This window comes from Arabidopsis thaliana (genome assembly GCF_000001735.4).
Source record: "Arabidopsis thaliana chromosome 1 sequence".
Classification (NCBI taxonomy): Eukaryota; Viridiplantae; Streptophyta; class Magnoliopsida; order Brassicales; family Brassicaceae; genus Arabidopsis; species Arabidopsis thaliana.
Window position 1 is genome coordinate 24699056 of NC_003070.9, and position 16736 is coordinate 24715791.

Genomic DNA, 16736 nt, shown 5'->3' on the forward strand with positions numbered 1-16736 from the left:
TCACTACAGAGCATAAATTACAGTATATGCATATATTTCAAATCTTACCAATTTGGTAGGTCTTGTCTTTCCTTTTTTGACAGACAATCCTTCCAACTCAGCTTCAAAGCTATCAATCTACGACTCTAGTTCACTCACTCACATATCAAAAGCACGAAAATAAGTAATGAATCAGCTACAGTACTGATAGGAGATGCTCCAAGAATTCTCAATTTTACAAAAGAAACAGTCTGAAAGTGAGTTGGCCTTTAAATTTTTTGCTTTTAAAAAAAAAATCTTGAAAATCACTATTTACATAAATCGTTTTTGATAAGTGACTACTAGTAAGATAGAATGTGATGATTTCATTATTAACACATACGTTTGATTGTTTTTTTTTGTTTTTTTTTGCTTGCTAAGAATGAAATATGAATTTCCAAAGTAATGAATGATGTTGGTATTGCATGGTGGATTTATTTGGTTGCATCATGCATGGATTTTATTTCCTTAAGGTATATAGAAAATACGCTTGGCCAAATGAGTGAAAAAGAGATATCTTCTCTTGCTGGTCGTCCTGTTTTTTAATCTAAACTAGTGACTTTCAAAAATAAAATATTAGAACTGTTTGGGAAAATGAATTGCCATTGTTTATTTCATCGCCAACGTTTAAGTTGTTAGTTTTTGAAATGTTTGTACTTAGTTGTTAAGACGACGTCAAATTATTTCCTAATCTATTTCTATGTATAGAGGTAAATTCGTATTTTTAATTTTCTAAAACTAATGATATTTTCTTACATCATTTTGTAACTCATAAATTTTTTAATGTTAAGGTTGTATGATTCAATTTTTCTTCAAGTTTGGAAGGTAAAACATATTTAACTTCACATATTGATTCTCAAAAAGGATAACGTCATTAAAACTAAAGCCTTCTTGATCTTGTCGAATAAGCTAGAGATTGAAGGAAAACGAAACACTTTTATTATTATTAACCACGACTCATGAATCGTGCGTGGTCAATCACAAACTAAAACATAGGAAAAACATCGAATAGAAAACGAAATCCTCAAAATATAACTTAAAGCTCATCCCTCTTGAGTGCGGATGGACGAACACCTTGAGCGAGGAAATCTTTGTAATACTTGGCTGATTCTTTCTCATAACGTGTGAGGTTATTTTTGAAATCGACGTAATAGAGTCCGAATCTGTTTTTGTAACCATCTTGCCATTCGAAGTTATCCAACAATGACCATACAAAGTATCCCGTAACTCTCACCTTATCGATGCTGCACAAACACAATTATGTTCTTAATTAGACCATTCAATAGAATCGTTAGTCAATCTATCAAATAATAAAAGGCTTACCAAATAGCCTCGTTCATAGCCAGAAGATGCCTCTGAAGATAATATTTCCTGTTATGATCAGCAGTACCAACGTCAACCGAATCTGTGGTCCCAAGTTTATCTCCATATCCTAGAAAAAACAACATTATAATGATCAGTATATTACTCTTAAGAGTTAAGATTAAATCAACACACAAATATAACAATAAATCTCGAGTTACCATTTTCCATTATCATAATCTCCGGGTTTGCGTATTTGTCCTTGATGTACTTTAAAAGCTTTCTAAATCCTTTAGCGTAGACGGGCAATGCAGCAGTAAGAGGCTGAAATAAAGCAATGGTGAAAATGTTATGTCGTAGACAAAAATTAACAATCACAAACTAGGACTAGTTTAATCAAACGCTTACCATGCTACCAATGGCGCTGTGATCTACATTCTTAGCTGAAAAATAAAAAGTGAAAATGTATGCATATCAATTAGTATTATAAAACCTTTTATCTTTAGTTTCTTGGTTTGGTTTCATGTACGGAAAACAAAAAAAAACTTACGTTCCCAGGAAACAAGAGAATCTTGCTTCCAACTTGGTTTAGACGGATCTGGCTTCTCATTATAATTTGAAAATGTCGAAGTATAGTAGTTAAGCCCTACGAAATCGGTCGAATCTTTCAATTTTGCTTTTTGTGCAGCAGTAAATTGAGGCAATCTGTAACCAAGAAGGTCTTTCATGATTTGTGGATAATCTCCCGAAGTAGTTGGCTCCAGATGCCTACACAAAATTAATAACTACATTAATTTTTATGAAATTATATACGAGAAACCATTTTCTAACATAATATATACTTACCATCCCAACATAAAGTCAAGTACACGGCTAACAGTTGGAGCGTCATTTGAATCTTTAAGATCATGTGGTTCGAACCAAGCCGGACTATGTGCGATTCCGATTTTCCCACCTTTAACCTATGTCCATAAACACAACACAAAACAACCTATTTTAAGATTCGAAACCTGATAATTAATTGTGATTTATATCTAATGTGACCTGATAATTAATTATGATTTATATCTAATGTAAACTACCTTTTGGCGGAAAACTTCAACAGCTTCTGCGTGAGCGTTGAGGAGATTGTGACTGACTAGATAAGCCTCTTTACCAGATTGTCCCTCTCGGTCTTCGCAACCTGGAACGTAGCGAGAACAACGTCCTGGTGCTTTCTTTCCTAAGTCGTAACCTGCGTGAGCAAAGACCCATGGCTCGTTGAAAGTGATCCAGTTTTTCACTTTTCCACCGTATTCAGTGAAAACATAATCTGCATATTCTCGAAAATCTTTCCTGTATTTTTGCAAAAAAAAAAGATACCAAATTAATAATTTCCATATAAACTTAACTAAATGTATTTTGTTTAATTTACAAAAACATACACAATGTTTTGGCTTAAGAAACCGCCATATTCGTCTTCCAAATCTTGTGGAGTGTCCCAATGGAAAACAGTCACAAACGGAACTATACCTATTTATGACGTAAAATAGAAAGAAATGTTAAATAAGGATACTATATTACTTGTATTTTTGTGAACTAGGTATTTTATATGTATATAACCATTTTTAAGGAGTTCATCGATGAGCTCGTGGTAGAATTGCACACCAGCTTGACTCACTCCCTTCTCCTTTCTCCCATCTAATAAAGCATTACAGTTTGTTTCATTAGTTATTGATACTTCAACATTCACATATACATCATCTAAATTCATTGGTTATTAGTATTATATAACAATCACATAAATCTAATTTCACCAAATTCGATTAAAACAAAATCAAACTAGAGATCTGCAGACATATACTCACGAGGAAATATTCTTGACCATGCGATTGAGAGTCTGAATGCATCTGTGTTTAGATTCTTCATTAGCTGAATATCTTCCTACAAACATTTTTAAGACAAGGCAAAATTTCAATAACATCTCGAGAATATAAGTTATGTTTGTCTTAAATTTATATTAATATATACCTTATAACGATGGAAGAAATCAACGGCCACATCGGCGTGGTCGCCACTACATCTCTCTGTAATTTGAAAGTAATTAAGAAAATTAATGGCTATGTATTGATATTAATTAGTTAAATTTAATTTAATATTTAAACATACTGTATTGAGAATGTAGATTATACGAGTACACTCACCTGGATTTCTTCTACAGTAGATATCCCATAGAGCCGGTCCACGACAAGTTTCATTAATTGCACCTTCGACCTAATGACATAACAAAAAATAGTTGATGAGTTGAGGAATATCACATGCACAAATGATTTCAAATGATAGGTATAACATATTTTGAGCAACTTTTACATAAAAAAAAACCATATTTTAAAAATATGGATTTGAATTCAGATAGAAACACAATAACGACACTACTTTTTGTTTTTTGAACTATGATTTAGTAAATCTGTTGTACCTGAAACGCAGCAGTAGCCGTGCCAAACAAAAACCCATTAGGGAAACTTGCTCGGCTTAGCTTGGAAGTCGCCGGGCAAACAGGATCATCAACCGCTGTTGTCACAGAGACGAGGATGGTTAGGAGCAAAAGCAGCCCCATGAGAGGAAACTTTTGCAATGCCATTTTTGTTTTTAGTTTCTTCTGGAAGAGAACAAGTTTATGATGATTTGTTTACATCCAATCGGAGTTCTTTATATAGCGATTTTGATTGTTTGTTAACGAGTGACTAAAATATAATTGTTTAGTAAAACTATTTTATATATAGGATGATTCATTGCATGACCTCGACCGTTGTGTTCTTACTTAGTTTGGAACATATTATATTGTGCGTGGAACTAATATAAGTTCTTCATCCATTTTGGATTTAATTATTTGATTAGTCCATTTTGGATATCATAATCTCCCAATATGATTATTTGTGTTTCATAATAAACCTTTTTCGGAATAACTCTTATGTACTTTGTCTATGGTTTCGATAATTAACTATGTTCATATATATATAAATATATAATATTGGTGTTTTATATAATTTAATAATTGTATATTATTTATTTGGTAATTTTTGGTTTAAACCACTGTCGCATCTACTGCTAAGCCAATCATAAAATTGCCGTAAATACACATATTTTTAACTGTAAACCAGTCATTTAAAATGTCCGATAACGTTTAAAACCTCAACCAATTACTTCCATTAACTTCCACAATGACAACCACACCCCGTTGCATTTAAACCAACGAAAACCCTAAATAATAACAAGCCTATTTTTGATACTCAAATAATTGGAGACTTTATTATTTTTCAAAACTTAATTGTAAAAACATATTTTTTAACTTGTTTAACGAACATTACTCTTAATCTTTCATAAATCAGTTTCTAATTCGAAAAAAAGTTATACCTTATTCTGAAAAAATTCAGGTAGCAAGTAAAGGATCTCTCATTTAATGTTTGGACTAATGAATGACTAAACTATATGAGTATGTATTTAGTAAGACTATTTTTATAGTATATAGGATGCTTCATGGCACGATCTCGATCATTGTATTATATATAGTTTAGTAAATCTATTTAATAAATAGGATGATTCATTGCATTATCTCGATCATTGACTAATTCTTACTTATTTTTCCTAGTTTGGAACATATTATATTGGGCGTGGAACATATAATATAAAAACGTGACTTAAAAATATATCATGTATGTCCAAAAAAAAAGTTTACAGCATGAGGAGTCCTCGAACCAATCGGCCGGCCCTAAGTCAATGGATCATTTAGTGCCTCGTATAGATCTAGATCGAGTTTTGGATCTTATTTTGTTATGGACGTTAAGTTATTAATGTGTTAGTGACTAAAATATAAATATATAATACAACTGTTTAATAGGATGACTCATTCCATGATCTATATGGTTTACATTACTTTTTTGTTTTCCAATATATAGTCCTCGTGTCTAAAACTCTAAACTAAATTATATCCTCTTTATATTTTATAATTGACACATTTTGCGCGAATAAAAAGACAAATCATTAACTATACAAATATACCATTACTTTATTAGATGATATTTCCTCTATTTCAAATTATATGATGTTTTAGATTAAAACACACACTTTAAGAAATTTATTTTTAATTATAAAATTTGTTCTCTTGATATTAAAAATACAAAATACAAACCAATAGTCAAATAATCAAATAAAATATATTTAAAAATTGCATTGATATTAGTAAAACATCCTAAATAAATCTCTGAAATATCCTATATAATGAATCAGAGTGAGTGTTAAATTTAAAACAAAAATATGAATAAATTAAAGAATAAACGTGGAAGTTTATTTGAAAAGTAAAATTGGAAATTTAAAATAACATGTTTTTTTTTGAAACAAAATAAAAATTCCACAAGAACACTAGTGGTTGTTATACAGAAGGACTATTATTAAATATTTTAAATTGGATGATTTCATTGCACGATATATAAACGTTGAGTTGTTTTTTATTTTTCTAAATCTTGAACGTATAATATTCATCATGCATAAACGTTGAGTTGTTTTTTTTATTGAACAGAAATAAAAATCCTCAAAATATAACTTAAAGCTCATCCCTCTTTATCGCGGATGGACTTAGGCCGTGTTCGTTTCATCAGTCAGATGGATCATCTAGATAGAGATGAGTTTTGATGTTCGTTTGGTGCCAAAAACGGTTCATTCAGATGATCTATCCAAATAAATCATCTGGATGACTTTGAAAATTTAAGCTAAATTTTGAAACTTATTTGGCTGAATTTAATTGGATCATTTGGATGGAGATGATCCAGTCAAAAATAACAAATAACAAAAATACCTTAATTATTTCAATTGATTATTTATATGTATTTTTTCGATAAAAAAACAAATAGACTTAAATCTTATTTTACAACTATTTTTAAAAAATAAAAAATTAAATTTTCCACTAAAACCGCAAAATTATTTTTTTTTCCGTTAAAACCGTAAAATTTTGTTTTTCCGCCAAAACCGTAAGATTCTGTTTTTCCGACAAAACCGCAAAATCACGTTTTCCCGCCAAAACCGCAAAATCACATTTTCCCGCCAAAACCGCAAAATCACGTTTTCCCGCCAAAACCGCAAAATCGTGTTTTCCCGCCAAAACCGTAAAATCACGTTTGTCCGTCAAAACCGTAAAATCGAGTTTTTCCCGCCATAACCGTAAAATCACGTTTTCTAGTCAAAAACGTAAAATCACGTTTTTCCGCCAAAACCGTAAAATTTTGTTTTTCGCCAAAACCGTAAAATCGAGTTTTCCCATCAAAACTGTAAAACCACGTTTTCCCGCCAAAACCGTAAAATAAATTTATAAATGTAAAAAACTATTATTTGAAATTTATTTACTTTTAAATATATTTTAGATTAAGAATTAAAATTAACATGTTTACAAGTAATAATAAAAAATATAATTAGATGAAAGCATGGGTAGTTTAGGTATTTGTATTATTACAAATCATTTGGATGGAGATAGAGATAAGCAAACGAACATCTCATTCGGATGGTCCAGTCAAATGAACCGACTAAAAATGAAACGAACAAGAGTTAAATAAATCATCCAAATAGACATGTTGAATGGATCAGTTGGATGGATCTATCAAATGTAGAAACGAACAGGGCCTTAAAACCTTGACCAAAGAAATCTTTGTAATACCTGGCTGATTGTTTCTCATAACATTGAGATTATTTTTAAAATTGACGTAGTAGAATCCCAATCTGTTATATTAGAACCATCTTGCTGATATTATGTTGTGTTCATTTTTATGTACATTGTCTTATCTTATCCGATATCAAATTATGTAACTTGATTTTATCTAAATTGTTTGGAAAGATTAATCTCAAACTTGTAGCTACGGTGTGACATCTTATCCGATCTCAAATCATGGTGATTTTCTAAAAATGTTAAACTATTTCCATTGTTTTATTTCATCGCCAAGCGGTTTAAGTTGTTGAAGTTATTAGTCATTAAAATATTTGCACGATTTAGTTGTTAAGACGACGTCTAGTTATTGCATAATCTATTTCTTTAAATAGAGGTAAATTCGTATTTTCAATATTTTAAAAACTATGATATTTTTACTTCATATTTAAAAACATCAGTCCTTTTGTAAATTTAAGACTTTTTTTAATATATATAATACAATATTTCTTCATGTTTTGAAGGTAAAGATACCTTCATATAAGGATAATATATTTATACTAAAGCATTCTTGATCATGTCAAATAAGCTAGAAACTGAAGGAATACAAAACACTTTTATTATTATTAACCAAGACTTCATGAATCATGATCAATCACAAACTAAAACATAGGAAAGAAGCATTGAACAGAAAACCAAATCCTCAAAATATAACTTAAAGCTCATCCTTCTTGAGCGCGGATGGACGAACACCTTGACCGAGGAAATCTTTGTAGTACTTGGCTGATTCTTTCTCATAACGTGTGAGGTTATTTTTGAAATCGACGTAATAGAGTCCGAATCTGTTATTATAACCATCTTGCCATTCAAAGTTATCTAATAATGACCATACAAAGTATCCCGTAACTCTCACTTTGTCAATGCTGCACATACACAAATTTTCTTGATTAGATCATTCCATAGAATTGTTCTCTAAATAAATAAATAGTAAACGGTTACCAAATAGCTTCGTTCATAGCTAGAAGATGCCTCTGAAGATAGTATTTCCTGTTATAATCAGCAGTACCAACCTCAACCGAATCTTTGTCCTTAAGTTTATCTCCATATCCTAGAAAAACAACAACATTAAGATGAATATATATTTTAACTCCAAACTAAATCAACACACAGTAACCATAAATCTCGAGTTACCATTTTCCATGATCATAATTTCCGGGTTTGCGTATTTATCTTTGATGTACTTTAAAAGACTTCTAAAACCTTTAGCGTAGACGGGCAATGCAGCGGTAAGAGGCTGAAAATAAAACAATGGTGATAGATGTTATGTCGTTGAGAGAAATATTTTAATTGTTTAGTTGTTAAAACAATCTCAAACTAGGACTAGTTTAGTTTAACGCATACCTGGCTACCAATGGCGCTGTGATCTACATTCTTAGCTGAAATTTAAAAGTGAAAATGTATACATATCAATTAGTATTATAAAGAAAACATTTTCTCTTAGTTTCTTGGTTTGGTTTCATGTAAGGAAAAAAAAACTTACGTTCCCAAGCAACAAGAGAATCTTGCTTCCAACTTGGTGTAGACGGATCTGGCTTTTCATTATGGTTTGAAAATGTTGAAGTATAGTAGTTAAGCCCTACGAAATCGGTCGAATCTTTCAATTTTGCTTTTTGTGAAGAAGTGAATTTGGGCAATCTGTGACCAAGAAGGTCTTTCATGATTTGTGGATAATCTCCAAAAGTAGTTGGGTCTAGATGCCTACAAATAATAATCAAAACTCCATCAATTATATGAAATTGTATACAAGACCCCATTTTATCAAAGTATATACCTACCATCCCAACATAAAGTCAAGTACACGGCTAACAGTTGGAACGTCATTTGAATCTTTAAGATCATGTGGTTCGAACCAAGCCGGACTATGTGCGATTCCAATTTTCCCACCTTTAACCTACAAAATGTCCATTAACACAACACAAAACAAATTATATTCATATCCAAAACCTGATAGTTAATTTTGATATATATATCTAATGTAAATTACCTTTTGGCGGAAAACTTCAACAGCTTCTGCATGAGCGTTGAGGAGGTTGTGACTAACTAGATAAGCCTCATAACCTGATCGTCCATCTCGGTCTTCACAACCTTTAAGGTAGCGAGAACAACGTCCTGGCGCCTTCTTGCCTACGTCGTAACCTGCATGAGCGAAGACCCATGGCTCGTTGAAAGTGATCCAGTTTTTCACTTTTCCACCGTATTCAGTGAAAACATAATCTGCATATTCTCGGAAATCTTTCCTGTATTTTTGCAAAAAATGATATTAAACTAATAATTTCCATATAAAATTTAATTAGATGTATTTTGTTTCAATTTACAAAAACATACACAATGTTCTCGCTTAAGAAACCGCCATATTCGTCTTCTAAATCTTGTGGAGTGTCCCAATGGAAAACAGTCACAAACGGAATTATACCTAGTTACAATGTAAAAATAGATAGAAATGTTAAATAATGATACTATATTTCTTGTCTTTTTTAATTAATTAGTTTATATGTATATAACCATTTTTAAGGAGCTCATCGATCAGGTCGTGGTAGAATTTCACACCAGCTTGACTCACTCCCTTCTCCTTTCTCCCATCTAAAAACCCGTTAGTTTGTTTGATTAGTCAATAAATGTAAAATTCATTAGTTATTGATTTATATATCAATTCACCAAATTCGATTACTAAATCAAACTAGAGATCTGCAGACATATACTCACGAGGAAATATTCTTGACCATGCGATTGAGAGTCTGAATGCGTCTGTGTTTAGATTCTTCATTAGTTGAATATCTTCCTACAAACATTTTTAAGACGAGACAAATTTTCAATAATATCTCGTATAATATCAGCAAACTAAAAGTATAAAATATAAGTTATATTTGTCTTAAAATTATATTAATATATACCTTAAATTTATATTAATATATACCTCAACTTTATATTAATATATTATATATACAGTGTGGCTCCTCTCAAGGGTCTAACCATTTCAAAGTTTTGTAAGCATCCTCTGAGTTAATTTTCTCAAAATTCTTTTCAAACAAGAGGCACTTTATTGTAAAGATGTTTTTTTTCTTTTGAATATACTTTAAATTTAGATTCAAAATACATATATATATTTACCTTATAACGATGGAAGAAATCAACGGCCACATCGGCGTTGTGGCCACTACATCTCTCTGTAATTTAAAAATAAAAAGTGAATGAATTTAGATATCTAAAGATATTGTATAGAAAATATAGATTATACACTCACCTGGATTTCTCTTACAGAAGATATCCCATAGAGCAGGTCCACGACAAGTTTCATTAATTGCACCTTCAACCTAATGACATAACGAAAATAGCTGATGAGTTGAGGTAATAACATATGTTTGAATTCAGCATTTGGACTTAGGCTTGAATTTTGATGGAGACACAACACTAATACATATTTTTGAAGTATAGTGTAGTAAATAATTCATTTTGATGTCTCACAGTTTACCTGAAACGCAGCAGTAGCTGTGCCAAACACAAACCCATTAGGGAAACTTGCTCGGCTTAGTTTGGACGTCGTTGGGCACACAGGATCATCGACGGCTATTGTCGAAGAGACGACAATGGTTATGAGAAAAAGAAGCCCCAGGAGAGGGAACTTTTGCAATGCCATGGTTTCTAATTTTTGGTCTTTTGGAAGAGAACAAGTTTGTGATGATTTGTTTACATCTAAACAGAGTTCTTAATTATATAGTGATTTTGATTGTTTGGTAATGACAAATAAGTCACTAAACTATATTTGTTTAATAAATTTATTTTATATATAGGTGTGTTCTTACTTATTTTTCAAAGTTTGGAACATATTATATTACGCGTGGAACATATAATAAAAACGTGCCTTTAAATAAATAGTGTATCCTATCAAAAAAAAAAAAAAATCGTGTATGTCCTATAACTGAAGTCTTCATCTATTGTTGCACCTTCGTCTTAATAATATTTCTCGTGTTTAACGAGCAACAATATTAACATTTAATCTTCCATAATCAACGGATCTCTCATTTAATGTCTACTTTCAAATATGCAACCAGATCTGTTTTACAAGAAAAGAAAAAGATATGCCAACAAGGCCTCGTTAATCATTTTCTTTAATTTTCTATAGTAATGATCCAGATCGAGTTTTTGGATCTTACTTTAGGTATTATTGACGTTTAAGATATTAATATTTATTGAATAAACTTTCATTTACTTATCCCACTAAGATAGTATACAATTATTTAACTATTGTATACGATGGTGGTTAGGAGCAACGTGTCCCCATGAGAAACTTTTGCAATGACATTTTGGTTTTTAGTTTTCTTTTTTTTCTTTTGTCTTGATTAAGAAAACAATTTTAGGATGGTTCATTTATATGTTAGTGTCGTTTTTTATAGCGATACTGATCTCTCATTAATGTCTTGTTTTTAATATGCCACAACCAGGCCTCGTTGATAATGTTTATTTTATTTTACTATATAGATAGATCTAATCATCCAAATGGTGTTTTCGATCTTATCTTAATCATGATTATTATTGACGTTTTCATAACTTAATATAATCTTTCATTATTGGTTTCCGCTTGACTATTATTTAAATAGGATGATTCATTCGATGAGAGATCCCGGGTGACTAAGCTAAACTATACAATTATAAATAAGAAAATCTAGTGTATGACCTATATCTTCAAAATCTTGAACCTGTAGTAGTCGTCCTGATCATAGGATACATTGGTAACTTATGGACCGTAAAACCTAAGCAAAAGACCTTATAATGGTTATCAAACAAGTTATTAGATATCAAGACACAACCTCCAATTAGACTGGGAGTTTGGAATGAGTAATCTTCGGTTTCGGACAAACAATTGGTCACATTCTAGTCGCATGCTGACTGCTGTCAGGACAGTGCGGTAAAGCCTAATTAAGATCAACGAAATTTAGGCATCAAAATTAAAATATAAATGTGGGGCAACTTTTTTGCCCAAAAAAACACAAATTGGGGTAACTATTATTCACCAAACATTTTTCTTGGTCGATCAATTGGTGGTGTAATTGATTATTTTTCTTTCAAACAACTCAATGAGAAAGTCCATTTAGATTTGGAATGACCATTTCTCAAAATGCTACACTTCATGGCCTTTGTGATCGAGGACATTGAAAGCTACTATTTACATGATCAGAAAATCTGGTAAGTTTACAAGTCCATATATATGTCAAATATTGTACCTTGGAAGAAAGCAACTTAAAAATATGTGTATTCCTCTTAGCTGATGCCCTACCAAAGCACATTGCGACTCACTACTCTCGTCTAGTCGTCATAGAAGAAGAATACACTGCGACTAGTTTTTTTTGCTCTCCTAAGAATGAAGAAACGGTTGGTACAATCTTTTACTAACTATGGCCAGTTCAATTACTTACCCTTGGTTACTTCAATGATCTGGATCAGTTAAGAGTCTTTGTGTATCTTTATGGCGTAGTCAAGGAAATGGAAACTTCCAATTAAATATAAAACTATTAAATACTAAAAAATAAAATAAATTCGACATGTGTCACGATTAAGCAACAAATATATATTAAATGTGACTGAATGAAAGTCGTTGTATAACTCCAAAATAATGAAGCTTCCTTATATATCATTAAAAACACATGTAACGACAATCTCTCTTGGTGTTTGACTTTGAAGGTGTTCTTGTTTTACGTCACGATGCATCAGCAATCACATTATTGTACTTTGATAATATTGTTAAGTATTAACAATATAATAGGTTCCACCTTCCACGCATTATGATCAGTAAATCACATTGTAGATTATTATTACTTTGATAAATATTTAAATCGAATATGTAGTAGCTAGAAACCTTTTTTTAACATACCATCTTTTTTCGTTGATAGTATTGCGCTGACGCTTATTTTGCTACTTGATGGCGATGCACCATCTATCTGTAAATAGATTTTTAGCATATTTAAAATACTAAGGTTTAGCCCGGGCTACGTTTGGTACTTATTTGGCGATAATTAATTTTAAGCTAGTTGAATTAGTTTTATTTTTAAAATTCATCAAACCTAACTCCACTACGGTGATACATGACTTCATTTTTGTTACATTATGAAGTTGATCAGGGTATCTTTATCGAACACTGTAGACATTAAAACAAGTATAAAAACAGATACATGTATATTTTCTTGGTACATACAATTTCGGCATTTCCTCCAACTGTAAAATAAGCAAAGATAAGTGACACATGTTTACACTTTACATAGTCCTCACCACAGCCATCATCTAACTCTCTTTGCTTCCACCACCACCTCCGCTTCTCCCTCTGAACGTCGGTTGCGAGTTGCGACCACCTCAGGTCCGTCTCTCACCCATGGAAACATGGGCATCTGCTACGGTCCACAAATTAAAAGGTCCAAAATTTGTTTGTATTTTAGTTGTTGGAGTTGGAAAAAAACAATAGAAGAGCCCTTTATATGTTGAAGATAAAAGGCCCCAAAAATTATTAACTTAACATAACAGGCCCATAAAACAATTAACCTAGTTAACTAGTTTAAAGAATTCAATCCGAATCTTCCTTATTGTCCTCCTTTTAGTTTTTGAGACTCACTCAGATCATGATCAAAATCACAAGCTCTCTAATTTTCTTCGGTCGTAAAGCTCATTAAAGCCTAGACATGTATATCTTAAAAGCTCCTAAACAAATAGATCTTAATTTTCCAAGAGTTTAATTATAATTTAGTTCCTAGAATGTTTAATCCTTGGGTCTTAGTGTCTTACAAAGATCTAATACTATTTTAGGTTAAATTTGAAGCATCTTTATTTTATTTTTCGTTTTTGTAATCCATTATCTATTTTTCTACTCGAAGTCTGAATTACTAATGAGCAAAAACATGTCTTTGAGTCAAAAGAAGTAACAGCATTACACATTTAGGCCAAACATAAGATCTCTTAAGATCTACAAGACATTCAAAGTCACCACAATGAAGAAGAAAGCAAATAGTTCACATAAATAAAGAGTTTCTGAAAATTTGAATCCTTGGTTCTTACACGAACCTTATTACATTTTTGGTTCAATTGAAACATTTAAGACAAACATATGATCTTCTTACAGATCTACTACACAACAAAGTCACCATAATAGAGAAGGAAACCACAGAGTTCACATTAATAAAAGTACAGAAAGGCAAACCTTGTATGTTCTTCAACGAGGATCAGAGAACGATGACTCGGCAAGAGGTCGAGCATCTTGGAATTGTAATGAGTTCTCTGAGGATGACACAAGATTTCTTTCTAGAAGAATGATCCAATGATAAAGTGAGTTTCTTGAGGATTGGTGAGTTCTCAAGTAAGTATCTCACTAATTCCATCTTCCCCTTGTCCAATGCAAATTCTATCTTAACATACTCGAGAGATGATAGGAGACACCGAGGTTCAGATATAATACTAGTTCTCTTCCTTGGAAAGTAATCAGATTCCTGATATTACACCCAAGTGAACGAAACAAGTTTGAGTGATTATGTTACCAAAGAAAGTTGATAAGTTTTAAGTAAACAAATCCTTACCAAGACCAGGGATTTTAAATTCGAGCAGCTCTTAAAAAAGAATGGCAATATTTCCCATCTTTTCTGATAGAATTCAACACTGAAGAAAGATAAGTTAGGAAACAACGGCAGTGGTTCACATCTTGAGTAATCATAAATGACCTACAACAAAAATAAATACAAGAAAAGTATCAGAATAAAGTTATACATGATAAAGTAAAACAATAAAATACGAATTCAACAAACGATACCTCAAGAGTACATGCAGCGATTGTCATAGTTTTGACACGAGAGAGTCCGACAAGAAAATTACGAATCATTTCTCTCTTTGGCAGATCATCCGGATCAAACTTTTTCCCCCGACAAAAGTTAAACTCAATATCGATATCCGCCTCTACAAGGGAACTCAGATTCTCTATTATGAAACTTGCAGTTAATTGATGTGAGAGCTTGAGTTTCTCAAGCTTTGGAGCATCCAATATAACCACTAGATCATCACGAAAGCTCTTACTACTAGAGCCGTAATAGTTGAAGCTTAATAGAGATTGAGAGATGACACGTAAAACTCTTACATTGTCAAGGTACCTTCTGCATAACGTAAAGCTTTCGAGGACTGGGCAGCCTGACATAAGCATGTCGAAAGCGAACTCATTGTAAAACTCAACCCAATCTAGAACCAAAACTTTCAGAGACGGTAGTGATACGAACTCGGGCTTTGTCAAAGTTACTTCAGAGAGCTTTAAAGAAACCAAGCTCTCACAGTTGTAAATTTCTGGATATATACGCACTCCAGGCCATGTAACATCGATATGCTGAACTTTTCGCTTAATAGCCATGTAGATCCACTTCCAGGAACAAGTAGCCAAATCCACATCCCCATCCAGATCCGAACCGCATCTTAACTTAAACTTGTTTACCTTACGGTTGGATCTCATAAACCTATCGATAAAACTAGCAAGACTATCGAATTCCGTGAAATGACGATTATCCAAATCCAATCGAGGAACATACCTCCAGATATTTCTCCATTTGGTGGATAAGACACTAGTCTTAATCACATCTTTTGTCGGAAGATTCAGGAGAACAAGAACAATCAAAGCTTCTGGCAAATCACTTATCCAATCAACTTCATCACCAGATCCGTTGTCAGAAGATTCAGGAGAACATGATCGTTTGGTACGAACACGTCTCTCTCCGTCTTCGTCCATGTAACTTCAAATTTGCGAAGAAAGCGGCATAGAGTTGGTGAAAATGAAACGATAACTATGAAACCTAAACCTAACAGTACCACTTTAACGGTAAAAACAAACGTCGTTATCTTTTTAGAATATTTCAGTTTGTGGTCACAAATGAAAGATGGATTTTAATGGGAAATTAGTATATTTTCTTTGTTTATTGAACATAAATATTTTTGTAAAATCTGCTCTATATATTGAATAAACCTTCTAACAAATATAACAATAATTATTAGATAAGACAATAAAATATAATCAGTAAAAAGTATAAAAGACAGCCTTGCAAATTCTAAAACAGTTTGATTTCAAAAGGGAAAGAATCCCAAGTACGCATTTGTTGCCTAGGTATACCAGATACATACCAGATAAAGACGTCATAAGTGGGACATATATTAAGGTGGGGCCCGCATATTGCCTCCTCTGTCTCATGACGGATCAGCTCAGCATTTTATCTTTGATTGCTCATTTGCATGAGGTTTGATCTTTCTTTACATCTAAAGTCCGTCTTTCTCCATATGAAAGGAAAAAAACTGTCAACTTCACTCTAAAAACCTTGTATGTAGTCCTGATAGAGTCAGGCTAATCTTTAAAATATATAGGCTCAGAAATTTACAGACCAGACTCAAACATATGTGAGTTTTGCAGGATTTGGGCCGGGACGGGTTGGCCTAAATTAAACACATATTAACTCGATTGATATGCCTAGCACCACCTAGTTGGTTGTAGTTGGATATTTCTTCTTTGTCAAACAACTCAGCGAGACACTCCATTTGAAGGTGGAATGACCATTACTCAAAAAAGTATAGATGTGGTAGCTAGAAACGTTTTTTAAACATACCATTTCTTTTCGCTGATAGTTTTACACATGCGCTTATTTTACTAGTTGAACATATATCAGAGAAAATATCTTTAAATATATCA

At 32.2% G+C, this 16736-nt stretch overlaps 3 protein-coding genes, 1 long non-coding RNA gene and 1 other non-coding gene across 6 annotated transcripts; 1 reads left to right on the forward strand and 4 right to left on the reverse strand.

The window, feature by feature from the left end:
- Positions 1-812: 812 nt before the first annotated feature.
- BGLU21 (Glycosyl hydrolase superfamily protein) lies at positions 813-4111 on the reverse strand. Of its 2 annotated transcripts, none has more exons than NM_105298.4 (13): positions 3776-4111; positions 3504-3573; positions 3331-3386; positions 3168-3243; positions 2923-3000; positions 2745-2832; positions 2403-2655; positions 2167-2282; positions 1871-2088; positions 1729-1763; positions 1542-1644; positions 1342-1450; positions 813-1262 (listed from the first exon to the last, which is right to left on the reverse strand). In NM_105298.4, exons 1-13 carry the CDS (start codon positions 3938-3940, stop codon positions 1055-1057), a joined length of 1575 nt encoding a protein of 524 aa, NP_176801.1. In that variant the 5' UTR covers positions 3941-4111; the 3' UTR covers positions 813-1054. The 2 variants fall into 2 exon arrangements, with proteins under 2 accessions (NP_176801.1, NP_849848.1); NM_179517.2 differs by having other exon boundaries at positions 935-1262; positions 2745-2826; positions 3776-3986.
- Positions 4112-7456: 3345 nt separating this feature from the next.
- BGLU22 (Glycosyl hydrolase superfamily protein) lies at positions 7457-10941 on the reverse strand. Its single transcript, NM_105299.3, has 13 exons — positions 10518-10941; positions 10290-10359; positions 10157-10212; positions 9752-9827; positions 9551-9628; positions 9374-9461; positions 9033-9285; positions 8824-8939; positions 8529-8746; positions 8390-8424; positions 8180-8282; positions 7988-8096; positions 7457-7911 (listed from the first exon to the last, which is right to left on the reverse strand). The coding sequence occupies exons 1-13, from the start codon at positions 10680-10682 to the stop codon at positions 7704-7706; spliced, it is 1575 nt and encodes a 524-aa protein (NP_176802.1). The 5' UTR covers positions 10683-10941; the 3' UTR covers positions 7457-7703.
- Positions 10942-13156: 2215 nt separating this feature from the next.
- On the reverse strand, positions 13157-13355 carry AT1G08823. The gene has a single exon (NR_139505.1). It is a non-coding gene; the product is annotated as an other RNA (non-coding RNA).
- AT1G08827 lies at positions 13230-13735 on the forward strand. Its single transcript, NR_139506.1, has 2 exons — positions 13230-13450; positions 13477-13735. It is a non-coding gene; the product is annotated as an other RNA (long non-coding RNA).
- Positions 13736-14250: 515 nt separating this feature from the next.
- On the reverse strand, positions 14251-15788 carry AT1G66290 (F-box/RNI-like superfamily protein; the record flags this gene model as incomplete). The annotated part of the gene is made up of 3 exons (NM_105300.1): positions 14251-14514; positions 14602-14742; positions 14832-15788. 3 exons carry the CDS (start codon positions 15786-15788, stop codon positions 14251-14253), a joined length of 1362 nt encoding a protein of 453 aa, NP_176803.1.
- Between the last annotated feature and the right edge of the window lie 948 nt (positions 15789-16736).